Below are 27,538 nucleotides of genomic sequence, written 5' to 3' on the forward strand. Positions count from 1 at the left end.
TGTGTCAAACTGAAAATATTAACTTAAAATCTCAGTAATATTGTAAAAGATGTAAATGTAAAAGAATTGTTTAATTTGGTACCCTCTTGACCTAGCCTGGCTGCGCCCTCCTACGCACTTCCGCTCAATTTCATTTTCCTTCAGTACTACGTCTGGGACTGCTGTGTATCCTTAGGTTTCCAGAAATCAATTTTTTGTAGGACCAATCAGCGAATAGAGGGAGTGGCTGAGAACGATGACGTTGATGTAAGAGCGTCAGTTTGAGTTCAGTAATCGCAACGGAGAAAAGCTATTCGGTCAGTTGTTGGAAAAGAAACTGCCGAATGTACAGAATTTACACAACGGAGGACCAAGTGAAGGAGGCAGAAAGTTTGGAAGTTTGTGCTGGGCGGCTCGTGCACGATGACCGTGACATTTTGGACGGACGGTTTAGCCTGGTATTCGCGGTGTTCGGAAGCCCAGAGTCCTGGCTGCTAAACTATTGTTGAAGATCCACTCAGGAGTCATGTCAGTCGCTCATATTTCCAACTGTAAATTTACTGATTCTTGTGATGAATAGAACATTTTGAGCCCCTTTGTGTACTCGTGCAGGAGGTTGGTGTGTCAGTTTTACATGTTGTAATCATACAAATTGGTTGTGATTTTAAAAAAAAAAATTGTCATAAATAAAAATGTGAAAACCCATACTTTGAAGATATTTGATTTTCAGATTTAGATGGCAATGGTTAATTTGTTTTAATAAAAAAAAAACTAAATGCCACATAAAAATGTACAAACACATACTTTGAAGACCATAATTAAGGTAATTACGAAACAATAAGACGTAATAGGAAAAATTGTTGTTTATTACACATTTGCATATAGAGACAGACTGATCATTCACTGTAGAAGCTACAGCATTTGCGGCAGATCAGAAAACGAATTTGTAATGATTAGACACAGCTTCCACCGTTGAATGAATATATCACTGTCCTTCGTGTCAAATATACATTTCGAATTAATAATTGTTCCTAGATTAACAAAACCTGCAGCTCTTGTTGACTGAAATCCTATTGTAAACATAATCCTCTGATCATTTGGACTTGTTGTTTCCAGCCATTTCGGCGCGTGACATACGTCACTCGCGACCACACTTTAGCGATTGGCTATGGCAGATCGTGAGTGACTTAGGGCAGATCCAATAGATTTGAACTTTAATAGTGAACCCGCCTACAAGGAAGGAAACGTTTTTTAATGGAGCGGTTCCAGACTCTATGTGCAAATGAAATGTAGAGTCTGGTTGAACCAGACTACTCTTGACCGAGAAAAGACAGAAAATAATCAAGGGGCGCCTATATATGAAAACTACATGTCCCACAATGCACAGCTCCGCAAGCCACACCCACTAATCCGGAACAGCCTGTCTATGGGAACAGCGCAAACAGAGAATTCACTCTTCCTTCTACAAGGCTAACATTAGCTGTCACCAGAGTTTGAAATTAATTTCACACAAAATGTCTAGTTAGCTGTGGCGAGCAGGACGATCGAGGGCGAGGAATGTAACTAAAGAGGACGGTGTTCTGCGCGAGGTCGGTGGCGTGAGTTATAACAGAGACTGATAATGAAAGACACCTGTGAGGTGTTCCGCGTTCCGGTCGTGCGTCTCTCACGGAGAAACGAAAGCATAAAACGTCTCGGTTACGGATGTAACCCTCGTTCCCTGAGTAGGGAACGAAGACGTTACGTCAGAAGTGACGGAGATTGGGGGTTTCGCATAGAAAGCCAATCCTCTTCGAGTATTTAAAAACGAGCCAATGGCGTGAAATGCCTTGGGGCTGCGGAAATTTGCATAGCGTACTCCGCCCTACTCCGTGAGTATAAAAGGAGGAAGTGAACGCAACCACAGTATGTCTTCGCTGAGGAGCCAAGATTGAACTCGCCGTCTACCCAGCGATACAGCAGAAGTGGCAGGGAGACGTAACGTCTCCGTTCCCTACTCAGGGAACGAGGGTTACATCCGTAACCGAGACGTTCCCTTTCGTAGTCACTTCGAGTTACGTCAGAAGTGACGGAGATTGGGGGTCTGTGCCATCACGCCATCTTCAAGCTGTCTACCAGTGCCCTGCGAAAGTCTGGGCTCCTCTCTTTTTTTTTTTTTAGGGATCCCACTTTAACACAGGATTACCAAGGTACACTGGGAAACATATCCCGGGAGGGACATGCTACCAGCTGCCTACCAAGGGGAGGACTTACAAATACACATATGGCCGCATAGGAACGCATATGGAAACACTGGAGCACCAACCGAGGTGGCTACTAAAATTTAACTCCAGGGGTGGCAGATGGCTTGCCCAGGGAAGACACATGCTCAGAGAGGCTTACAGTGGAAAATACACATGAGACGGTTACCTTGGGGAACCGTGCGCCTGGAGGCACCTAGCCAGCATCCAGAGCAACAGCAGTGGTGCCCGCATCGTCGGTGCTGGGGGACTCAAGACTTCAATGGAAGAACTGAGGAAATATCGCACTTATCCAGTCTGGGGAGTGGAGTGGCGAGCAAGCGAAGACACCTGAGCGGCTCCAGTACTGGCGGAAGCGAGTACGTGAGAGGACACCGGCTCAATTCGCAGATTATAGAATCTGGCGAAGGTGTTGGGTGTCGCCCAGCCTGCAGCTCTGCAGATGTCTGTTAGCGAGGCGCCGTGCACTAGAGCCCAAGAGGAGGCCACACTCCGAGTGGAATGGGCCGTCACACCAAGGGGGCACGGACGGCCTTGCTGCTGGTAAGACAAAGCAATGGCGTCCACTTCCAGTGGGACAGCCATTGCTTTGAGAGAGCCCTTCCCTTCTGGCTCCCCCCATGACAGACAAAGAGCTGGTCTGAGGTCCTGAAACACCGCGTTCTGTCGACATAGGTGCGGAGAGCACGTACCGGACAGAGCAGTGCCAAGGCTGGGTCTGCCTCCTCCAGGGGCAGCGCTTGCAGGTTCACCACCTGGTCCCGGAAGGGGACATATCCAGGCCGGGGTCTCAGGATTACGTGAGAGTAAGCCGGCCCGAACTCCAGGCACGCTTCGTCAACGGAGAATGCGTGCAGGTCCCCCACCCTCTTGATGGAGGCCAATGAAACCAGGAGTGCTGTCTTCATGGACAGAAACTTTAACTCTACCGATTGCAAAGGCTCAAAGGGATGCCTCTGCAGTGCACTTAAAACTACCGAGAGGTCCCAAGAGGGTACGAGGGGAGGACGAGGCGGATGTAGCCTCCTCGCTCCCCTCAGGAACCTGATGACCAGGTCGTGCTTCCCTAAGGACTTACCTTCCACTGCTTCATGAGAAGCGGCCATGGCCGGGACGTAAACCTTAAGGGTGGAGGGCGACAGCCTGCGCTCCAACCCTTCTTGCAGGAAGGAAAGCACGACCGTGATCGAACATCTCCGGGGGTCTTCTCCGCGAGAAGAACACCGATTGACGAAGAGGTTCCACTTCAACGCATAAAGGTGTCTCGTGGACGACGCTCTTGCGGAAGTGATGGTTGCCGCCACCGCAGGTGGCAGCAAACTCAAACCTGCCTCGTCCCGTCCAGGAGCCACAAGTGCAGCCTCCAAAGATCGGGACGAGGGTGCCACAGAGTGCCCCTTCTCTGAGAGAGTAGGTCCTGTCTCAGAGGAATAGGCCAAGGAGGTGCTGTCGCGAGGAGCATGAGTTCGGAGAACCACGTCTTGGTGGGCCAATAGGGGGCTACCAGCAAGACCTGCTCCTCGTCCTCCTTGATCTTGCACAACACCCGTGCAAGGAGGCTCACTGGGGGAAACGCATACTTGCGTGGGCCCCGTGGCCAGCTGTGCGCCAGTGCATCTGAGCCGAGCGTACCCTCGGTCAGGGAATAAAACTGGGCGCAGTGGGATGAGTCCCGAGAGGCGAACAGATCTATCTGTGCCTCCCCGAACTGGTCCCAAATCAGCTGGACCGACTGGGGATGGAGTCGCCATTCGCCGGAGATAGGACGGACCCGTGACAGTTCGTCGGCTGCCAGGTTCCGGTCTCCAGGAATGTATACTGCACGAAGGGACCTCAGGTGCTTCTGACTCCATAACAAGAGGTGGCGGGCGAGCTGCGACAACCGGCGTGAGCGTAGACCCCCCTGGTGGTTGATGTACGCTACTGCCGTAGTGTTGTCTGAACGGACAAGCACATGCTGGCCCGTGAGCAACGCTCGGAAGCGGTGCAGGGCGAGCCGTACTGCCAGCAGCTCGAGGCAATTGATGTGCATGAGGCGCTGGGTTCCTGTCCAGGAACCCGCGGCTGCATGCCCATTGCACATGGCACCCCAACCCATGGTAGACGCATCCATTGAGACAACGAGATGCCTGGAAACTCGCTGAATAGGGACGCCGGTCCGTAAGAAGCTGAGGTTCGACCACGGGAAGAAGGTTCGGCGGCATGCTTCACTGGAACTCGGAGCGAACCGCGATGCCATGCCCACCTCGGGACTCGATCGCGAAGCCACAGCTGAAGCGGTCTCATATGAAGCAAACCGAGCTGCGTTGCCGCGGATGCCATATGCCCCAGGAGCCTCTGAAATAGTTTCAGTGGAACCGCACTCTTGCCCTCGAACTGTCGAAGACAAGTCAGCAGTGAGTGCGCGCGCTCGTTCGTGAGCTGCGCGGACATGGCGACCGAGTCTATCTCCATGCCGAGAAAAGAGATCCTCTGCACGGGGCAAAGTTTGCTCTTTTCCCGGTTGACCCGAAGGCCCAGACGGGATAGGTGCCGGAGCACCAGGTCTCTGTGTTCGCAAACCTGAGCTCGAGAGTGTGCCAGTATCAGCCAGTCGTCGAGATAGTTCAGGATGCGAACCCCGTGCTCGCGAAGGGGAACAAGGGCTGCCTCGACGATCTTCGTGAAGACGCGAGGGGACAGAGCTAACCCGAATGGGAGAACCGTGTACTGATATGCCTGGCCCTCGAAAGCAAACCGAAGAAACGGTCTGTGTCGAGGCAAAATGGAGACATGAAAATACGTGTCCTTCAGGTCGATCGCTGCAAACCAATCCTGAAACCGAACGCATTCGAGAATGCGTTTGGCTGTGAGCATTTTGAACGGTAGTCGATGGAGAGAACGGTTCAAAATGCGCAGGTCCAGGATCGGTCGTAACCCACCGGTCTTTTTGGGGACAATGAAGTAGGGGCTGTAAAACCCGGACCTCATCTCGGCTGGAGGGACCGTCTCGATTGCACCCTTCGCCAGCAGGGTCGCAATTTCCGCTCTCATGACCGGGGCATTGCCACCGACCATCGTGGAGCGAACTCCCCCGAAACGGGGAGGAGACCGTGCGAACTGAATCGCGTAGCCGAATCTGATCGTTCTGATGACCCAGCGGGACAGCCCGGGCAGCTCTAGCCAGGCTTCCAGAAAGTGAACCAGCGGGGTCATCCGAGCCACAGACGTCCCCCCGGAGGGGCAGCGAGGCGGGTCGACCGGCATGCGCGCAGGAGTTACCCTGCCCGGATGCACCGTCGAAGCCCGCTCCCCGACAGAAGAGACCAGGGAAGGCAGAGCGTTCCACGGGGGTCTGTTCTGCCGGGGGTCTGGCGATAGAGGGGGAAGGGAGGGGCGTAGCCCGGGGACGACACACGCACCCTTCCGCGCCCTCAGAGACAGAGAGGAATGAGTGGGCTGACGCACTGGGACGTCGAGCGCACCCAATCCAGTCTGTGTGCTCAGTGACGATGTCAAGTCTTTCTTTAACCAACTCAGGGTGCTGCCCACCTGTGGGTGAGCAGCGGGGAGCTGAGAACAAAAGATTCTCCCCCGGCCCTCCACCGGGGGAAGGAGGGGGCCTGCTACCGCCTCCTGGGAAAAACTCAACTTCATTACTGAGCAGCCCGTGTCAGGAACGTCGCTTAGCCTGGCGTTTAGCGGGGCGTGCGGCCTGAGGGGGCTGTGATGCCTGCCTGCGGCCTCCTCCACGCCGTGGCCCGGATGAAGGCTGCTGCTGGGGCCGGGCGGGAGGCATGGGAGCCGCGGGGGGCGTCCTCGGCGGCGAGCAGCGGGAGGCATCTGTGCTGACGACTGGGTGGAGGCAGCAGCTGGTCACCGGGGCAGAATATGTTTGATTGCCTCCGTCTGCTTCTGGGCAGTGGAGAACTGCTGGGAAAAGTCCTCGACTGCACCGCCGAAAAGGCCAACCTGGGAGAGTGGGGCGTCGTGCAGACGAGTCCGCTCAGCGCTCCGAGTGTCTGCCAGGTTGAGCCAGAGATGACGCTCCTGGACCACACTGGTGGCCATCACCTGACCAACGGCGCGAGCGGCCACTTTCGTCGCCCGGAGAGCAAAGTCAGTGGCGGACCGCAAATCTTTGAATGCCGTTGGATCAGTCCCGCCCTCGTGCATATCTCTGAGCAGCTTCGCTTGGAAGACCTGCAAAGTGCTCATCGCATGCAAAGCAGAGGCCGCCTGTCCCGCCGCTCTATAGGAACGCGCCGCCATAGCAGAGACGAAAACCTACAGGCTTTGGATGGGTGCTTAGGAGGACCACGGGAGGAGGCGCCCTGTGGACACAGCTGCATCGCAACAGAGCGCTCCACCGGGGGCATCCCAGTGTACCCACGGGCGGCCCCACCATCGAGGGGGGGAAAGGCGGGGGAGAGATCGCGCTCTCGAGTGGACAGGGGAGCCCGCCAAGAGCGCGATAACTCCACATGCAGCTCAGGGAAAAAAGGCAATGGAGTTGGCCGTGGCCTTGCGGCGGCAGCTTTGTCCAAAAACCAATCATCTATCCGTGAGAGATCGGGGCAGGGCGGAGGGTTCCACTCTAACCCGATAGTCCCAGCGGCTCGAGACAGCATGGCCGTCAGCTCGGGATCCGACACGGGCAACGCTGGCACTCCCGAAGGAGGCAACGCAGCCGCATCCTCATTTCCCGAGGACTCTAGCCCGCCTAGTGATGCTGTGATCGACATCGCATCATCTCTGGAGCGCTGCCCGAAACAGCCGGTACCACTGAAGAAGCAGCCGACTGAATCGAACTAATGCTCGCTGGCTCTTGCACTGAGGCGGGAGGTGTGGCCCGAGAAATCGTCGGGGCTTTGTTCCACACCGTCACCGTGAAATCACCAGGTCCCCGGGTCGACGGGCCCCCCGTGAGGGAAGCCGATCGAGTAGGGGGGACCGGGACTCTCACTTTAGTCAGATCATTGAGTCTCGACCTCAGTGTAGAGATGGTCATGTTCCCCCAGAAGGAACATGAGTCATCCACGAACGCTGCTGCTGCATGCTGAATGCCCAGGCATACAAAGCAGCGATCGTGACCATCAGATGACGACAGAAATCGACCACACCCAGAAGAACACGGGCGAACCATCTTTAAAAAGGCGTGCCGCGTGCAGCTCTTTCAATGAGAGGAGGAAATTCACTCTTTCAACGCTGAGGCGACCAGGGAGAAGCACAAAGTCTGGCAGACCACTGCTCAGATCGCAGGCGATGCCGAATCTCGCTGGGTACCGCCGTCACACCAACACTGAAGAGGACGCTCGTCTCGAAGAGTCTTGAACAGTGAGAATGGCTTTCAGGAGTGAAGAGGTTCTTTTGGCTCCGAAGCGAAAACATACTGCGGTTGCGTTCACTTCCTCCTTTTATACTCACGGAGTAGGGCGGAGTACGCTATGCAAATTTCCGCAGCCCCAAGGCATTTCACGCCATTGGCTCGTTTTTAAATACTCGAAGAGGATTGGCTTTCTATGCGAAACCCCCAATCTCCGTCACTTCTGACGTAACTCGAAGTGACTACGAAAGGGAACAGGGAGCGACGACGGCAGATCGAGAGAGAAACAGGCCTGCTTTTATGTTGTGTTTTGTTTCTGTTGTGTGTAACGTTACAGCAGTCGCCAATGAGGGGCTGCTGGCTTACACTTTCGTTTTGTATTTGTTCATTTTACTATTAAAATGCTTAAATGTTCGCCGGTTCCTGCCTCCTTCTTCCCACAACAACAAACCCTACTGTTACATTGGCAAACTCATTAGTGAATTACTCCTCATTTGTATTCATTTCTGTTTGGTGAATTACTGCATGATACCTGGATGTTTAGTCAGGCGAAACTATCACAACACAAACATCCGTGTGCTCGTCTGATTCAGAGATTTCCTCCAGGAGAAATTGCCATCGCTGAAATTCTCTGCAGCAGACGGACTGTGTCCGTAGGCCGTAGCACGCAGCGAGAGCACAGGCAACAGCAATCCGCCCAGCGCCAGAGTCAGTGCGGTGTCCTCGACCGCGACAGGCCGCCGCCTCGGCGTCTCCTGCTCCTCCATCAGCCTCAGCTGCTCTATAATATATTGCGACTCGTAAACCACGAACATCGGATTCGAGCAGCAGAATTTCAAAATCCTCTTCTTCCATATCATGTTTAGTTTCTTCTGTCATTGTCATAACTTACTATCTCCACAGCACTTGTTAGCTTAGCTTCCAAACAAGATGGTGGATATTGATTTCAGTTTCTGCAAGTGAAGTCCCACCCATTGATCTGTAATAGGCTTGTATGGTGAGTGGGTCCAACACCCTGGAATAATAATGAGCTAATGTATGTAGTTCTAAAGATTTTCATGACTTCCTGCTTATCGTGACGCAAAATGACGATTTTTACGTCACGATAAGCAGGAAGTAAAACACTTAAATCCTTATTTCTCCCATCTCAGGGGAAAATAAGGGAATAAACCATTACCATTCAAAATATGACTGGGTTGCTAAAGATACAAAGCTTAATGTAAATAGGTGAAGTGACCCTTTAAGCCCGTGTGTCTTTTTTGTTCTTTGCCAGTTCTATGTCGTTTCAGGTTGGTTGTTCTGTTCCTGATACTGAGTTCTGTAATTTTACAGGAAGATATGCATTTTGATAAAAAAATTTATGAGGTCAAAAAAATGAAACATATGCACGCCAAAATCCAGCCAGTTGAATCACTTTGGCTGGATTCGGCGAAAACAATGAACTGTTCATGATCCTTGCCCTGAGAACTGTACCACCTGTCATAATTTATTTCTTCATAGTACTTACTTATTGTGGAGACAAACATGATGACAAACCCAGCAAACATTGGTATGTGATATCCAATCCTATAAAAAAGGCAAGCGTCAGATGTCAGTTGAATTAATTAATGAATTAATTCAGTCCTTCATTATTTACTAACTTCAGATAAATAACAGTCATTAGATGATCTGGGGCCCGTTTCAATAAGGAGGTTCAACCAACTCTGAGTTAAAGCTTGAACTCTGAGTTGACTTACCCTGAGATGGGGAAACACTGAGTTTTCGGTTACAGAACAGCTGAAATGAGTTGGTTCAATCAACTCTGAGTTGACTGACTCTGAGTTAAGCGCGTGCACCACAACTATAAAAATCCATTATCAATGGAGCGCAGATATTATGAGTCGCCATGGCAATTGATTGAGTGTAATTAATTACCAAGTAATCTAAATATTGTAATTTAATTAAAGGGATTACTCTTAATTCTTCTGTATAATTTATCATAAAATATGATGCAATTATATTAAATAGGCTACTGCATAAACATAAAACAATAGTGGATTTAACATACATTTTTAAAAGGTACATTTTTTATGTAACCTTCTCCCTCTACACACTTTGATCAATTCAAGAATAATTCATGCAATTGTATATTGTTAATTTGAAAGAATTAAAAGTGCAGTTTCTTTTTTCTCCTCCTCAAGTGGTTGAGGTTGTCTATGGGATTTAGCAATTAGTAATATGTAGACCAATACTTTCTAGAGATAGTAATTATTACATTAATCAAACTACTGTCACGGGTGTGGGTGCAGGCAGAAGAACAGGCTGAGTCCAAGAAGCTCCAATATACAGATTTACTAATAATTAAATACAAATACAGGCAGGAAGACAGGGTAACACCAAGTAACATTAAACATTGACCGACAAAGACAGACTGAAGGAGGGAGAACTAAATACACAGAAGAATCAAACATAATGAGGTGAAGACAGGTGAAACAGATGAACAGGACGCTGAACGGGAGGCTGATGAGGGAGTGAGTTCAGGTGTGCAGACGAGAGGATCATGGGAAGTGTAGTGCTGGAGACGCGGACAGGATGGTGCAGACGAAGGACTGTGACAGAACTCCCCCCTCCCGGGAGGCGTGACCTCACGACGCATAACAGAGGAAGGAGGGGGGACGAACTGGGGGCCGGGCAGGGCGTGGCCAGGGCGGAGCAGGCTGAGGGCGTGGCCAGGGCGGAGCAGGCTGAGGGCGTGGCCAGGGTGGAGCAGGCTGAGGGCATCCCCAGGGCGGAGCGGGCTGAGGGCGTCCCCAGGGCAAAGCGGGCTGAGGGCGTGACCAGGGCGGAGCAGGCTGAGGGCGAGACCAGGGCGGAGCAGGCTGAGGGCGAGACCAGGGCGGAGCAGGCTGAGGGCGAGACCAGGGCGGAGCAGATGGAGGGAGGACCCCTGGTGGAGCCGATGGAACTGGGGCTGACGACACCAGGGGGCCGACTGACAGGGGCGGAGCAGATGGGAGAGGAGACCAGGGTGAAGCTGAGGGACAGATGACATTGGGTGCTGAGGAGGGACCGAGGGACCATGGGGACACCGCAGGCTCTGGTGACTGAAGTGATGACGGGGTACAGAGGGACACGGTGAGGTCAGCGGGAGTGAGGGCTGACGGGTGACTGGAGGGAGTGAGGAGTCCATCTGAACCGGAGGGGTGACATAATGGGGCGGAGCCAGAGGAAGGAAGTCCATAGGTGAGGGGAGGATGACGAGGGAGTGAAGGGAATCCAGAGGACAGAGGGAGCCTGGTCGAGCTGGTGGACTGAGGGGCCATGGAGGAGCTGAGGGAGGTAGAAGCCACGGGGAAGCCGATGGGACCGGGGGCCGAGGAAGTGTCTCTGTGGAGGAGGTGGGAGGCGAAAACCGGGGATACACAGACCAGGCTGGTTTCGGGGAGCTGAAGGGCAGGAGAGCAGAGGGAGGACAGATGAGAGGAGGCGGGAGAGGGAGGCTGGGTGGGATCCTGGTCTCTGGCTGGGCGGTCTGGACGGTCTCTGGCTGGGCGGTCTGGACGGTCTCTGGCTGGACGGTCTGGACGGTCACTGGCTGGACGGTCTGGACGGTCACTGGCTGGACGGTCTGGACGGTCTCTGGCTGGACGGTCTGGGCGGTCACTGGCTGGACGGTCTGGACGGTCTCTGGCGGGTAGGTCTGGGCGGTCACTGGCTGGACGGTCTGGACGGTCTCTGGCTGGACGGTCTGGACGGTCTCTGGCTGGATGGTCTGGACGGTCTCTGGCTGGACGGTCTGGGCGGTCACTGGCTGGACGGTCTGAACGGTCTCTGGCTGGACGGTCTGGACGGTCTCCGGCTGGACGGTCTGGACGGTCTCCGGCAGGACGGTCTGGACGGTCTCCGGCTGGACGGTCTGGACGGTCTCTGGCTGGACGGTCTGGACGGGGCTGGACGGAACCAGCAAAGAGGAGAGCTTGGGCTCGGCGGGGCTGGACGGAACCAGCGGAGAGTAGAGCTCGGGCTCGGCGAGGCTGGACGGAACCAGCGGAGAGTAGAGCTCGGGCTTGGCGAGGCTGGACGGAACCAGCGGAGAGGAGAGCTCGGCGAGGCTGGACGGAACCAGCAGAGAAGAGAGCTCGGGCATGGCGAGGCTGGACGGAACCAGCGGAGAGGAGAGCTCGAGCTTTGCAGGGCTGACGGTGAGCGCAGGCTTTCGGGGGACCAGAATCGGGTAGAGAATCCCCCGAAAAGCCACTGCGGTCATGTTGCAGTTGGGTCGGTCAATCTGTCACGGGTGTGGGTGCAGGCAGAAGAACAGGCTGAGTCCAAGAAGCTCCAATATACAGATTTACTAATAATTAAATACAAATTAATATACCTATGCAAGATCGCTGTGAAAATGCAGACCGGAAGTCAAAAGACAACGAGCGCAGCACTGAAAAGGGGCGGGGCTACATAAGGTCTATAGTTGTGGTGCACACGCTTAACTCAGTCAGTCAACTCAGAGTTGATTGAACTAACTCATTTCAGCTGTTCTGTAACCGAAAACTCAGAGTTTCCCATCTCAGGGTAAGTCAACTCAGTTCAAGCTTTAACTCAGAGTTGTTTGAACCTCCTTATTGAAACGGGCCCCTGCTCTAAGCATGTTGTGTATATACCTGTTAGTGAGTGGGCCTACAAACGGGTTGACCATGAGTTGCACAAGGGCTTTGGAAGCAAACAGCAGCCCAACCCTCACATTCTCCTCTTCCAAAAACTCACTGTCCTCTTTACACCCATGTCGGTCAGCAGAACTTCTGTTGACTCCTGAACTTCCATTAGTGCTCAGTGCACTGGAGGAGATGGTGAGGTTGGCAGTGGTGACTGTGATGGCATAGGTGGTGTTGTCGTACAGAGAGAGGATGGCGGTATTGGGCTGAGCCTCAGAGGGAGTGGCAGATAGGTGCTTTTCTGTCTGGTGCTCTGTGGCATACAGGTAGGTTGGGATGATGGGAACTGGGGAGAATGAGAGGTGACGTGAGGATGGGAAGAGGAACAGACGGTATCTGTGTCCGAGTGTGTGTTTGCGAATAGCCCTTCCCCTTCTGTATGCAGCAGAGGTCAAACCGATGCAAGCTTGTAAATGTCATGGGCTTGTTGAGAGAGTTACTTGTCCAGCAATACACTCAACCTGCTTTACATTTCCTCTAATGTTTTGACTTTTTGCATATACAGAAAACTAAGGGTAAACGATGAACATGGTCAAAACTATGTGGACTCCATCTTGTAAGAAAGATCAGCTACACAAACAGGTTCTTAAAATATGTAGACTACATTACATGGCAGCAAATCCCTAACATCTATCATTTGTTTAGCATGGCTGTTTACTTACCAACAACTGTTAGTAGCATGTTATCCAGTAGCAGGGCCACACACACAACTACAAGCACCAGACGAGGAGAGCCCCTTCTCTCGCTGATCCAGTCCATAGGGTTCAGCATAGCCATGATTGACTGTCACTGGAAAAACACAATTATTGGTCAAATTAGCACAGTGTGTATTTTCATGTTTATTAATTATCATACTTGCAATAACATAAAATTAATTTAGAGAAAACATGCAATATGTTTCAATGTTATATGTTACAATGATTCAGGTACAACACATCTAAAGACCCCAGTTAATGAAAATATTTTTCATTTCAGTGTATAATTGTGACGCCGTGCGGAGAAACAGAGCTGAGGCTGGGTCCAAACGCAGTGTCGCTTTATTAAACAAACTTGAAACAAGACACAAAACTAGAAGCAGGACTCGAGAAACTTGAAAGCACCAACGTAACACACATAAATTCAACAACCAACAAAGACAGGGCAGAAACACAGGGCTTAAATAATCAAGGACAAACGAGCTAGACAAGATAACAAGGGGGCGTGAGAAATGAGAAACACCTGGGATAAATAATAGACCGGCAATAACTAATAACGAAAACACACAAAACCACTACGTGACATAGCCTCCCCCCTATGGGCGGCTCCCGACGCCCATACAAACATCAAAAAGTTCAGGAGGGCGGTGAAGTGGAGACAGTCTTGGGGGAGGGACGGAGGGCCAGGCCCGTGCAGGGGAACAGGACCAGGAGGTAGCCAAGGCGGGCCTGGGCCGCAGAGCATGGGCATACCAGACTGGGCCGGAGACCAAGGCGGAGCAGGACGAGGCGGAGGCCAGGGCGGAGCAGGACGAGGCAGAGGCCAGGGCGGAGCAGGATGAGGCAGAGGCCAGGGCGGAGCAGGACGAGGCAGAGGCCAGGGCGGAGCAGGACGAGGCAGAGGCCAGGGCGGAGCAGGACGAGACCAGGGCGGAGCAGGAAGAGGCGAAGGCCAGGGCGGAGCAGGACGAGACCAGGGCGGAGCAGGAAGAGGCGAAGGCCAGGGCGGAGCAGGACAAGGCGAGGTCCATGTCTGCATCGCCTCCATGGCCCTCACAGGGTACCTACTGCCCCCCCCAAAAAAATACTTGGGGAAATTCACGGGAGGAGCCTCTGGGTGGTGAACGGGTTCAGGAAAGGCCTCCCGGAGCTTGAAGGGTGCAGGCAGAGCGAGGCGCAGAGGCGGGGCCGGCAGGGCGAGGCGCAGAGGCGGGGCCGGCAGAGCGAGGCGCAGAGGCGGGGCCGGCAGAGCGAGGCGCAGAGGCGGGGCGAGGCGCAGAGGCGGGGCCGGCAGAGCGAGGAGTCTGGGCACGCTTACCGGGGCCTGGCGAACCAAACGAGTCCTCCTTCTCCTCCTCCTGCGGCAGCGCGTCACAGGGCTAGACACACTCGCTGGGCTGGACAACTCACTCACTTGAACTGGAGATGCAGCGCTCACTTGAAGAGGAGATGCAGCGCTCACTTGAAGAGGAGATGCAGCGCTCACTTGAAGAGGAGATGCAGCGCTCACTTGAAGAGGAGATGCAGCGCTCACTTGAAGAGGAGATTCAGCGCTCACTTGAAGAGGAGATTCAGCGCTCACTTGAAGAGGAGATTCAGCGCTCACTTGAAGAGGAGATTCAGCGCTCACTTGAAGAGGAGATTCAGCGCTCACTTGAAGAGGAGATTCAGCGCTCACTTGAACTGAAGATTCACTCACTTGAACAGGAGACTCGCTCACTTGAACTGAAGATTCGGCACTCACTTGAACTGAAGACTCAGCCCTCACTTGAACTGGAGATTCATCCACTTGAACCGGAGATTCATCCACTTAAACAGGATCACTCACTTGAACTGAGGATTAACTCACTTGAACAGGAGACTCGCTCACTTGAACTGAAGATTCGGCACTCACTTGAATTGAAGACTCAGCCCTCACTTGAACTGGAGATTCATCCACTTGAACAGGAGATTCATCCACTTGAACAGAAGCACTCACTTGAACTGAAGATTCACTCACTTGAACCGGAGACTCATCCACTTGAACTGGAGATTCATCCACTTGAACTGGAGATTCATCCACTTGAACTGGAGATTCATCCACTTGAACAGGAGATTCCCTCGCGGGGCTCACGTGAATCGCGAGTTCGGCTGGGCTGACGTGAAGCGCGGGCTCGGCTGGGCTGACGTGAGTCGCGGACTCGGCTGGGCTGACGTGAGTCGCGGACTCGGCTGGGCTGACGTGAGTCGCGGGCTCGTCAATGCGCACGTGAAGCGCGGGCTCGTCGTGACTGACGTGAACCAGCGGTGAAGACGACGAGGGCTTCGCGGGTAAAGTACACTCGGCAGGTGTCGAGTAGAATAAGCGCGCAGTAGTGAAGAGGTCCTGCAAGTAACAAGCCCGAGCGACATACCCGTCAAGAGTCCAGTTGGCAAGGTCCCGCGGCATCCATCGAGCGATCTCATAATCCAGCCCATTCAGAAACAGGCCCATGAGCTGGATATCATCTAGCGCTCCCACACTGCAAATGGACAGGAACTCCTTCGCGTACCTTTGGACAGACCGGCCCTCTTGCAAGACTGACGACAGGTATTCTATCATAGCCCGGTTGCTGACGACTGCTGGACCCATATTGAGGTTGGTTGTTCTGTGACGCCGTGCGGAGAAACAGAGCTGAGGCTGGGTCCAAACGCAGTGTCGCTTTATTAAACAAACTTGAAACAAGACACAAAACTAGAAGCAGGACTCGAGAAACTTGAAAGCACCAACGTAACACACATAAATTCAACAACCAACAAAGACAGGGCAGAAACACAGGGCTTAAATAATCAAGGACAAACGAGCTAGACAAGATAACAAGGGGGCGTGAGAAATGAGAAACACCTGGGATAAATAATAGACCGGCAATAACTAATAACGAAAACACACAAAACCACTACGTGACAATAATGAGATATACCGTTCAAAAGTTTGGGGTCAGTTAAATGTTTTTGAAAAAATCTCTTGCTCATCCAGACTATTTATTTTTTGAACTTTTAAATTAAAAAGTTCCAATTAAATATAACTGTTTTCTATTTTAATATGTTTTAAATGGAAGTTACTCTGACATGCTGATTTCTTATTATTTTCACTGAAACAGTTTAAGCTGCTTAATATTTTTTGTGAAAACTGATACATTTCTCAAATATTTTCCAACAATTTAGGCATTATTCTGCTTTTTGAATAATGAATGCTGAATGCTTTGAGCATGGAGGCCTTTAGCTCCATTATGTCCTGTCATAGAGACATAGAGAACAGTATGATTGAGGGCCTGAATATTGAAGAAAATGTACAAATACTCTTAGAACAGATGTGTCAAATTTTACACAATATGTGTTGTCCCTGAGCTGATTCAGCACATGTGTTAAAATTCAACACATTATGTGTTGTTTTTTACACAACATGTTTTAAAAACAACACACAATGTGTTGAATTTTAACACATGTGCTGAATCAGCTCAGGGACAACACATTTTGTGTAAAATTTGACACATCTGTTCTAAGAGTTAGATTAAAAAAAAAAACTGTTATATCTCCAGAACATGCTAAAAACAATTGTTTTTATGGATCCCAGTCAAATTGGACACACAGATGAAACATTTATTATATGGAGCAATTACTAAATTTATTGTTTTGAATTAAGTTAATATCTAATGATTTTTACAATGGAAATGACTCAATTAAAACTTACTTAAGCTAGACAATTACTTTCTGTTATAACTGCTGTACAGCCAAAACAATGTGTGTTGCTTTAATTTCCTATTATCACTGTAAAGCTGATTTGAAACAATTTGTTGTGAAAAGTACTAAATGAAGGTGACTTGACTCTTTGGCACAAAACCTGGCAACAAGATGTGATGTTAATTGTTTTTAGTCTAAAAATTACTCAAATATAAGTGTTAGGAGAAAATATAGTAACACTTTACAATACGGTTTATTACTAGTTAACATTAGTATTACCAAACATGAACCATGAACAAACAATCGGCAATACATTTGTTGCAGTATTTGTTTATTTGTTAAAAATACAGCTGTTCATTGTTTGTGCATGTTAGTTCACAGTGCATTAACTAATGTTAACAAATACAACCTTTGATTTTAATAACTTATTAGTAAATGTTGAAATTTTGAAAAGTTGTACGGAAAAGAAAAAAAAAATATATATATACACTGCTCAAAAAAATAAAGGGAACACTAAAATAACACATCATAGATCTGAATGAATGAAATAATCTTATTAAATACTTTTTTTCTTGTTTGTACATTTTGAGTGTTGTTTAAGAGTTCCCTTTTTATTTTTTTGAGCAGTATATATATATATATATATATATATATATATATATATAAATAGCAGCTCCATCATGTTGCAGCTCAGCGATTTATCTAAACTACAAGAATATTACATGAACAAAAAAAATGACAAATGGCATATTGCTCACATCCTTAGGAATTTTTTTAAAATAATTCTAAAGGAAGATTGCTGACACAAGGGGTAGTACTTGGATGTTTAGAGATAACCTAAAAGTTTGAGAACTCCTGATCTAATTCACATTCAACAAACATCAAACAGGTATTGAAAATAGAGTAATTGTAACAGTGCTCAGGTCTCCATTAAGTCTTCTGTTTTGAGGACAGGTTTGTTCATGATGGGCTCTTTCGGCAGGGCATGAATTACGTGCTGTTTGATTGAGTTTCAACAATATGATTACAGCTGCTGTAGGGCACATGAGGAACAGACTTAGTGATTCAAAACACTCCTTTTATCTTTAACTGTCAATGTCTTATCTATATTGCCCTTGGAAAAATGGGTAGCCTAGTATTTTGTGTTTTTGACTTGTTACAATTTTCTTGTCTTGCACTCTAAAAAATGATGGGTTAAAAATAACCCAACTTGGTTTATTTTATAACCCAACCGCTGGATCAATATTGCACCAGCCCAACAGTAGTTAATTTGACCCAGCAAGATGGGTCGGTCATTTTTAACCCAACAGATGAGTTGTTCATTTCTACTCAAATGCTGGGTCAAATTAAATAAAATTCTGGGTTGATTTAACTACAAATTTGTTATATAGCGTACCCAAATGCTGGGTCAAATTAATTACAATTCTGGGTTGATTCAACTACATATTTGTTATATAGTGTAGTGTACTCAAATGCTGGGTCAAATTAACCCATATGCCAGACTAATTCTAGCACATTACAGTACAATTGAAGAAAATAAAAGGCAATTGACTACTCATAACTATAAAACAGTTACACTACAAATCTAGAACAGAATACATGCTATACTGATAATATGATAATATGCCTCTGTCATATGCTGTGAAGAATACTACAGCTATAGCTTTATCCCATTGTATTCACGCTTCAAAAATAAAACTTTTATATATATTTAATTTAAGTAATGTAATAACATTTATTCAGCAAGGATACAATAAATTGAGACATTTATATTATTTTAAAAAAAATACATATTTCAAATAAATGATTTTCTTTGGCACTATCTATTCAATAAAGAATTCGTAAAGAAAATGTATCACAGTTTTAAAAAAAAAAATGTTAAGCAGCGCAACTCTTTTCAATATTTATAATAATAATAAATGTTTCTTGAGCACCAAAACAGCATCTTAGAATGATTTCAACAAGATTATTGGACAGTGAAAACTTGAGTAATGATGCTAAAAATTCAGCTTTGCCACCCCAATAATAAATTGCATAAATTAAATTAAATAAATAAAATTGCAATGCTGTTTCACAATATTGCTGTTTCTAGTAGTTTTTGGTCAAATAAAAACATCCTTGGTGAACATGACTCCTGTTCACAGCCACACGCACATATAACAAAGAGCCGATCCACAAGTCAACACTTAAAGTCAATACTTGTTAACTGAGACCACGCTTGCAACAATTGTCAGTTCCTTATTGTTTTATCCAGCAATCACTCAACCTCTCCACATTACCATTTTGTGTTCCCAAACATTCAACAGTTATTAAGGGTTATTAAATTTTTCATTTTTTTTTTTTTTTTACTTAACCATTAGTATTTTACTAATCATGTTTTTTGATACGAGGCTGAAAAGAAATACAACAAAATCCATCATAAAGCACATAACATATACTTTCCTGACATTATAACAAAATGTAATCCATAATCCATAAAGTTTTACCTTTGGATGCATTCTCTTCTCCAGTGCAGGAGTGTATTCAGTGTATTCAGGTGTACGTGATGCAGGGGTCGGTTGTTGGATTTGTGGGTGTTGCTAAAGGAAGGGTGGTGGCTGTGTCCACTGCTGCATGGGATTTGTTGAGGGAAATATACAGAGTAGACATGTACACGCACACACAAACAAACACTGCGTCATAACAAGAGTAATTGTGTGCATCTGCTGTTCTTTATTGGGTAGGTGAATGACCTGCAGGCTTCTTTTCATCACAATGAGCCTTTATCTGTGATCTCTCATCCAGCCTCAACACACAAAATCAGCTGCTACTTACACAGTCAGGTTAACAAAAGCAACCTAATTGTTGAAATATGAAACCTATGGTGATTGTTCATTGTTTGTCATACAAAAGTCTTACCAATAATATCAAAAGTCAGTGACAATTGCTGATTACAGATCCATCGTAAGTGTCCTGTGTCAGTTTAATGTCCTTTGTTTAATGTTCGTTCAGCCACAGAACATCTATGGAAAATGTTAAATGACTCAACAGATTTTACCTTTGCCCTACTGTGCCATCTCTGGTAATTCAAACACGCAAACATGCACGCTCGCGCGCACACACAGACACACACACACACACGCACGCACACACACACACACACACACACACACACATACACTACTCCTAAACCTACCCATAACACAAAACATTCTGCATTTTTACATTTAAAAAAATTTATTTACTTTATACCAGATTTACAAATGAGGACGTCCCTAAAGGGAGGTTTTTGGAGATTTCATCAGGTTTTGCTTCTGGATACAAATTTGTCCCCCAAAATAGAGAGACACATACACACAAACAAACTAGTTTTTATATCATTATGTAGACTTTCCACAGACATTATTTATACGGTATATCCTCTAATTCTACCCATACGCATCAAAAAGAAAATATTTCTACATTTTTACATTTTCAAAAACCATTACTGTTTAATAAGCTGTTTTCCTTGCAGGGCTGGACCAACTGTGTCAAAATTTTCACATTGTTCTATCTTTGAGGGGGATTTGGTCCTCACAATGTAGGTTAAAACAAGATCACACACACATGATCAGGTTTATTAATATAACTAAAACCATTAAAAAAATGTCATGACTTAAGAAATAAAAAGAACATTAACTGAACTGAAATAAAATATAACCTTTTTTCAGCTATACTTGCATTTCTCAATTACTAATCATGTTTTTTGATACGAGGCTGAAAAGAAATACAACAAAATCCATCATTAAACACATAACATATACTTATATATACATATATATAACATAAAAACTAAAACTTAATAAAAACTATACAGGAATATTTAAATAAATAAAAAACTAATATGACAAACACACAACTAAATTAATACAACTTAAACTAAAATTCAAAATAACAGAACATATAAAAATAAATAATTCAAAATATTAACAAAAACTATTATATTATATTTATAATACTAGATAACACTAAGATGAATATGAGGATGTGCTTATGCATGCTAAAGGGCTTGGAGTTTGCTTTTGCTCTGTCTATCTGTCTAACATGGCTGGCTTTTATAAATCAGCCTGAGGGTTTGAAGACTGGTGGGTGATCTTCCATCACCTGCCCTATGTTCAGCACAAATACACAAACACACACACACACACACGCGCACGCACACAGGAGCACACAGGTGCACACACACACACACAGACATGCATGCGCACACACACATGTTGGGTTTCCATGTTTATGGGGACTTTCCATTAACATAATGGCTTTTACTGTACAAACTGTATTCTATCCCCTTTATATCCTAACTGTATATCATACCCCTAAACACAACCCTCACAGAACACATTCAGCATTGTTATGTCTTCAAATGTTAAGCTGTTTTCCTCATGGTGACCAAAAAACTAAAAGATGACTGATATTACTATCCTTGTGGGGACATTTGTATTATTGGTTTAAAATGGACTGCTTGGATTAGCAGTAATAGTGACATTTCTTGGAAAAGTAAAAAAAGAAAGAAAAAAAGATAGACATACAATGTTAAACAAAAATCAAACAAATTCAGACAAATTGTATTTTAAATGTTGATTGAACTACAGAAAAATGTCCTTTGGTTAAACCATTATGAGGACATATTTGTATATTTGTTATCAGGAATGAATAATGTTTAGTCATATTTAGTTTATTTAATGAATATGGTCATAGTTGTTGTTTTTTGTTTCAAGACACCAGACAGACAGAAAGAAATAGATAGACAGAGAGAAAGACGGACAGACACAGATAGACAAACAGGTGAGTCATGTAAAGCTGTATGTACGAATTAGGTTATGACAAATTAAAGCAACTTGTTACTAGGGATAATTTGTTGAGCAATAAATCTGTAGTTAACATGACATAAATGTTTTAGCTGAACAAGACATTTTTATTTTGTGACTATTGACTAAACATATTCAAATCGGCACTGTTATTATCATCTTCCTCCTAGTCCGGTGAGAAACATGGATTTTGAGTTTCCCCCCTAAGCCAGCATTCAAGGTGTAGATAATCACCTGTTCCGTTGCAGGAAGCAACTTACATCCGAGTCTACTGATGCGGTTACATGATGGCTGTCATTTAAAGGATGTAAATTTTTCATCATAACAAGTTTCAAAGGTGTTACATGTGTAAAGGGTCTATGTGGATATTCACGTGCCATTAAAGGTACATCCAAGCTTTCATGTTTGTTATGCGTACAGGCCATAATTTGCCTTAATTGCCACTGCAATGCACTACACACTTCCTACATGAGCTGAGACTATAAACATTAGAACACTCAGAAACTAACCACTAATGAAAGACCCTTCCTTTCTTCTCTTCTCCCCCCCCCCCCCTCAACGTTTAATTTGGGTAATTGCCGTAGGTCCATTAAAACACAGGAGAGGTTGCTCTTCCACACTAGAGCTTAAGGTCTTGCTCTTGCGCACAGGCTCTTTGTGGTCAGGACAGTTTTGATTCAACAATGCAGACAGTGATTGCTATGTTTTGGCTGTCTGTTATTTCTGCAGTACAATGCCTGGATTCCAACATTATCCACTCCTCCAGGGAAATGACAAACTCTCAAGAGGTAAGAATATACATTCTTAAACCCTTAAAACATGTTGATGTGCCTTCATATGTTTATGTTGGAACAAAATCATACAACTATGATATTAGTGTCATAAAAGAAGGTTTCTATGCCTATTGTCCATTACGTATTTGCACTTTCAAAACTTGTAATTGCTTTAGTTAAAATCTATTTGACATGAGCTCAACAATCTCTTCCAGTCAATATTGCATATACAGAGTGACACAGTGGCAAATTCCCATAATTCTGTTAGAAGAACCTCAGGTCTCCAAGGAATCAGAGAAACTTCACAAGAATGCACATCTTTTCAAGTAAGATTCCTTCCAATTTGATTCAACATTATATTTTGAAGTTATGTCTGACCATGCCTCATTTGGACAGCTTAGTATCATTCATGTTTTATCATTTTATTTATCATTCAATTTGATCTGTCAGCATATTCAAGTTCATTAAATGGACATTCTTTCAGAAATGAAAGGTTGATTAAAATGATTGTCTTTCACAAGGCACCTGAATGCAAAGGCTCCAAGAAAAAACAGCAAAATGCTGCCAAGACAAAGATTCAGTTGGATGGGCGAGGAAGTCAAAAAGGTGAGGAGAGAGATTTAAAGTCATATTTTTTTTAGGGCTGTCAAATGATAAATCGCGATTAATCGCAACCAACATAAAAGTTTGTGTTTACATAATATAAGTGGGTGCACTGTGTATTATTATTTTATATATATAAATACACACACATGCTTGTATATATTTAAGAAATATTTCCATGTATATACTGTATACAGATTTATATATAATTTATATTATATATAAATATAAATATTTTATATATAAATAATATTTTTTTCTTAAATATGCATGCATGTGTGTGTATTTATATACATACAAAATAATTATACACAGTACGCCCACATATATATTATGTAAACACAAACTTTTATTTTGGATGTGATTAATCGTGATTAATCATTTGGCAGCCCTACTTTTTTTTTAATTATACTTTTGGTCAGGTATTGATTATGATAAGACATTTTCCCCATTCTTGCAAGTTCAGGACAGACATTTATGTAAAACCTCTTCACGGGTGAACATTGTTGTGTCAACAACAGGATATATCTACAGTAAAGTTATTCATAAGTTAACATTAGTTATATTAATTAGCATGAAAAAATAATGAACTGCACTTATACAGCCTTTTTTTAATCTTTGTTAATGTTAATATCAATATTTACTAATACTTTATTAGAATCTTGTTAACATTAGTTAATGCACTAACATTAACAAACAATGAACAGCTGTATGTCCATTATGTTAATAAATACAGTAACAAAGGTATGGCTCATGGTTAGTTCAGGTTGAACTATGTGGGAAGAAAGAATAGTGATCACCCAATATTGATTTTTTTTTTTATGGCCGAGAGTATATTTTTTGATATCTCAGAGGGCAGGGGGGGATGATGGCCGATATCACACTATTTTAAAGATAGTACAAACACAAACAACATTTGGCTGAAATTCAATGTATAATTTATTTTACTTAATATTTACAAAATTAGAAATGTATTCATTTCATATTCATTCTAATTACTGGCTAATTATAGTAGGCTATTAGTAAACATTGTAAGCAATGGTACATCTTACAGCAAGTCTGAATGCACTGGGATTAAAATTATTTCAAATAAAGACAAAGTAGCACTAATTTTCCAGTAATTGTAATTATGTAATTTTCCATAGAACATAGTGACCAATTGGATATAGCGCAGCATAGCTTTAAATCAAGGATATCGTGATTAAACCCAAAGATTTATTGGTGCAAACGGTCCTCATTGCATCCATCACATACGCACAAAATGTGTTTGAAATAACACCACGACATGCTCATGCTGAGCAACACGGCCTATATATTGTACAGGCAAATTAAATTGAGTAACAAACAACTTTTTCATGTTTAGTTGTCTCATAAGAGGCTGCGATGTCATGTCATGTTAGCAAAGTGAACTTAGCAAAGAACTGATATGTTGTGTGTGTGTGTGTGTGTGTGTGTGTGTGTGGGCATGAGGTGCCGGAGTTATAGCTTAGATCATATCAACAACTTAAAATACTCTTTCAGATAAGAGTAAGGCATCATTCAAAATGGTAAAATGTCTATTTTTATTTGTGTATCTTGAAAATAACAGCAAAGCGTAGTACTTTCTTAAAATAAAGAAAACAAATATGCTTGCTGTTTCGGTGTCCATGAACTTCTTCCAGAAGCACATAAAAAAGAGCCAAAATTCAGCAGAATAAAATGTCTCGCACAGACATGAAGATAGAAACCTTGAATTGTCTACTTTTAAGTGTCTACATTTGCCTTATTTGATGTTATATATGTCACTTTGCATATAGTATGTCACTTTGAAATGTAAAAAGTGAAAAGTACATTTTTAAAAATTTCAAGTAAACTAATACAGATTGAGTTCCACTCCACTTTTAGACATGCACTCGCAAACTTCCCTAAGCACTTCCCCTCGGGGGAATCTATGTTGCCATTTTAAAGTGTGTTACCTTTACACTTCAAGAAGTGAACGGGAAGGTTATATGGGCAGATCCTTATCACCTCGATTTTCACCGAGGGAGCGAATCTACTCCAATGTACACTTCAAGCAGGTCTATATCCCATAATTCAACTTGACTGTGACGTCACTGCAGATCACGTTTAACTGAAGTGTAGGCTATAATATTTTACTTATTTTGAGAATTAATCACTTAATAGGGCATAATTATTCATTATGTTTAGATTTAATCACATAATGCCATATATTCACAGTCAAAGTTTATCTACTTTTGATTTTAGTTTTGTTTTTCAGTTGTGTCATTTTCACAGACAGCAACATAGTGTCGACCTAGATCCGGCCCACAACTGGGCCGTGTGGAATCGGTAACGCTTCCTTTTACAGTACAGTACTTACAGTGTACTTACAGTGTACTCAGCCTACCTACAAAGTACTGGCTAATATAAGGTAAGGTTTACTTACCTAGACAGTACTGGCTAATATAAGGTAAGTACATGGAACAAGGGTAGGTTTTGGGGTAGGTTCAAGGTTAGTACTAGTTATTACCCAGTAATTGTAGTTACTAAAATAAGTATTTACATGGGTAACTGGACTGTAAAAGGAAGCATAACCCCACGTGTAGCAGATGTAGGCCAGACTTGGGCCAACTCTGTCTGGGTTATTTAACGGCAATAGGATTTTATATATTTTCTTCAACAACTTATGTACATATAGCATGGTGCATAAAACAAATTCATAAGTAAAAGAGGGGTTTAAATAATAAACCAGCTCCATAGTGAATTCCAAGTGATCAAGGGCTTAGTGTTTCATTTACCTTATGCACAAGTTTCGCCAGTAGTGGCCATTTGATTCGGGCAACATAAGCAATGCCGCACATCCAAGTTCACGAGATGAAGGGCATGCAAGTTTGGAGTGGAAACCATAGGTGGAACCACGAGTGGAACGCATTCTCAGCGCTTTCAAAATAAAAGTCACATCGGCCAAGCGGCTGATTTCAATTAGAAAAAGAACAAACTTTTTTGTATACATTTTTTTCACTTCCATGGTCCACAGGCTCTAAAATATAGTCTATGCTGTATTGTGGCATTGTTTTGTTGTTCAAAGCATTGAAAAATAGAAAAGCTTAAAATCGCCTTGGTTTGACTGCTGTGGTTCATTTAGTTTCCTTACTGCCCCTATTTATATATGAATTATTTTGCCTGCAGTGCCCGAGATGTCCCCGTGCGTGCGCTCGCGCGACTGTGAGGAGGGTCTGTGCTGCGCCTTGTATTTGACTGGCAGGAGGTGTCAGCGCGTGCCAGCTCTGGGCGAGGTCTGCCTGCTGCGGGGGCGCGCCAAATTCCGCCGGAGACTGGACCGCTGCGACTGCGAGAAGAGCCTGTCCTGCCGCGCGCTACCCGACGGCCCTCGCGGACAGGGAGTGTGCCATCCCGATCAGAGGTCCTAAAGGGACTGGTTGTTCACAGACATCTATGGAACTCTGCGTGAAATATTACTTTTCTGAACATTTTAATATTACGTGTTCTAAATGAGAATTTAGCGAGATACTAAACGGACACGGGTATGTTATATCAATTATATAATTAATTTGCTTTTAAAATGTGTAGAAGTACAAAAGGACAAAAAGGTAACATAAACACGCTGAAGAAAGTGCAAAATGTGGCTTTGTTTTTCTTTTCCTGCGCCTTTAAATCTGTACAAAAATTCGAGCTGAGCCTCGAGCGCCCTCTGTTAGGTGAATAAGTTTGCTGAGTCTTGTCTTTGTCCTTGGCATTTCCGAACACTCCTCCTGGAAGTCTATCAGTACTGCATCTCTCCTGTGTCTTTTGCCAAATTTATAATAAAGTGCTTTTAAAATGGCATTTAGATGTCTTTACACACTGTTAATTGTTGTTCAGAGGTAGCAAAAAAAAAAAAAAAAAAGAAGCATTTTTACAGCAATTACACAACTATATTTTTGTAACCGGTGTTGTGCTGAGCCTGTGCTGAGCCAGACCTGACGCCATATTGAGTGAATAGTATTGCTATGAGACTATGCTTGAATACAATACTAGCCCTTAATCACTCTTAAAAAAGGACAACACTTAAGGTGTTTGGGGTCATTTTGACCCCAGACTTTTAAAGAGTGATTGCGTGAGGAAATAAACATTTTTTTAATACAGAAAACTTCACTTTAAAATTCACTTCACAACTAATCATTTATGCTGTTTATTTTTGGAATTTTTTAAGTTTTCTACCTATTTACTGCACAATTACATAACTAGGCCTTAAATCGGCACATGAAGAAATCGGCACATTTTTTGAAGAAAAAACACTTAAATTATGATGATAATTAAATCTAAATAGTTTTTGGACATTGCTCTATGTGTTAGGGATAGAATACCATCAGTTTTTCTTATAGTTAAGGAATTAAAGTGCAATGACCACATCTATCCAATAGGGGTCCATAGAGACTCATTCATTTTCACTTCATTTTTCTTGATGCTTCAAATTCTCCTCACAATGTGATATTTATGATATATATATATATATATATATATATATATATATATATATATGAAGAGTTCAGATGCCTCTAAATGCCATTTGAAATTTTCTTCTTTAATGATGATTTTTATCAAACTTGTATATTTAAGTTCAGTAATTTTACTTAAATGGCAATGATAATTACCTATTAATTGTTATTTAAGTGAAATAACACACAGCAGTGATACAGGGGTGGGCAGTGTAGACAACTTTTGCTTGTTATTTGTTGCATTTGTTC

General features: G+C 44.7%; 2 protein-coding genes across 3 annotated transcripts in view; one reads left to right on the forward strand and one right to left on the reverse strand.

The window, feature by feature from the left end:
* slc18a1 (solute carrier family 18 member A1) overlaps positions 1 to 20,424 on the reverse strand; it is a 65,017-nt gene extending 44,593 nt beyond the window's left edge. For both annotated transcript variants that reach the window (XM_039665468.2, XM_039665467.2), the window contains exons 1-4: positions 19,096 to 20,424; positions 12,878 to 13,004; positions 12,165 to 12,501; positions 9,032 to 9,090 (exon numbers count right to left, since the gene is read on the reverse strand). In XM_039665468.2, coding sequence (XP_039521402.1) covers positions 9,032 to 9,090; positions 12,165 to 12,501; positions 12,878 to 12,992 — 511 coding nt within the window. In that variant the 5' untranslated portion in view covers positions 12,993 to 13,004; positions 19,096 to 20,424. The remainder of the gene's footprint in view (positions 1 to 9,031; positions 9,091 to 12,164; positions 12,502 to 12,877; positions 13,005 to 19,095) is intronic.
* Positions 20,425 to 22,090: 1,666 nt separating this feature from the next.
* LOC120474907 (uncharacterized) lies at positions 22,091 to 26,636 on the forward strand. Its single transcript, XM_039665523.2, has 4 exons — positions 22,091 to 22,223; positions 22,424 to 22,534; positions 22,730 to 22,814; positions 25,980 to 26,636. Exons 1-4 carry the CDS (start codon positions 22,119 to 22,121, stop codon positions 26,219 to 26,221), a joined length of 543 nt encoding a protein of 180 aa, XP_039521457.2. The 5' UTR covers positions 22,091 to 22,118; the 3' UTR covers positions 26,222 to 26,636.
* The last annotated feature ends 902 nt before the right edge of the window (positions 26,637 to 27,538 follow it).

Source organism: Pimephales promelas, chromosome 14 (genome assembly GCF_988280905.1).
Source record: "Pimephales promelas chromosome 14, fPimPro1.hap1.1, whole genome shotgun sequence".
NCBI lineage: Eukaryota > Metazoa > Chordata > Actinopteri > Cypriniformes > Leuciscidae > Pimephales > Pimephales promelas.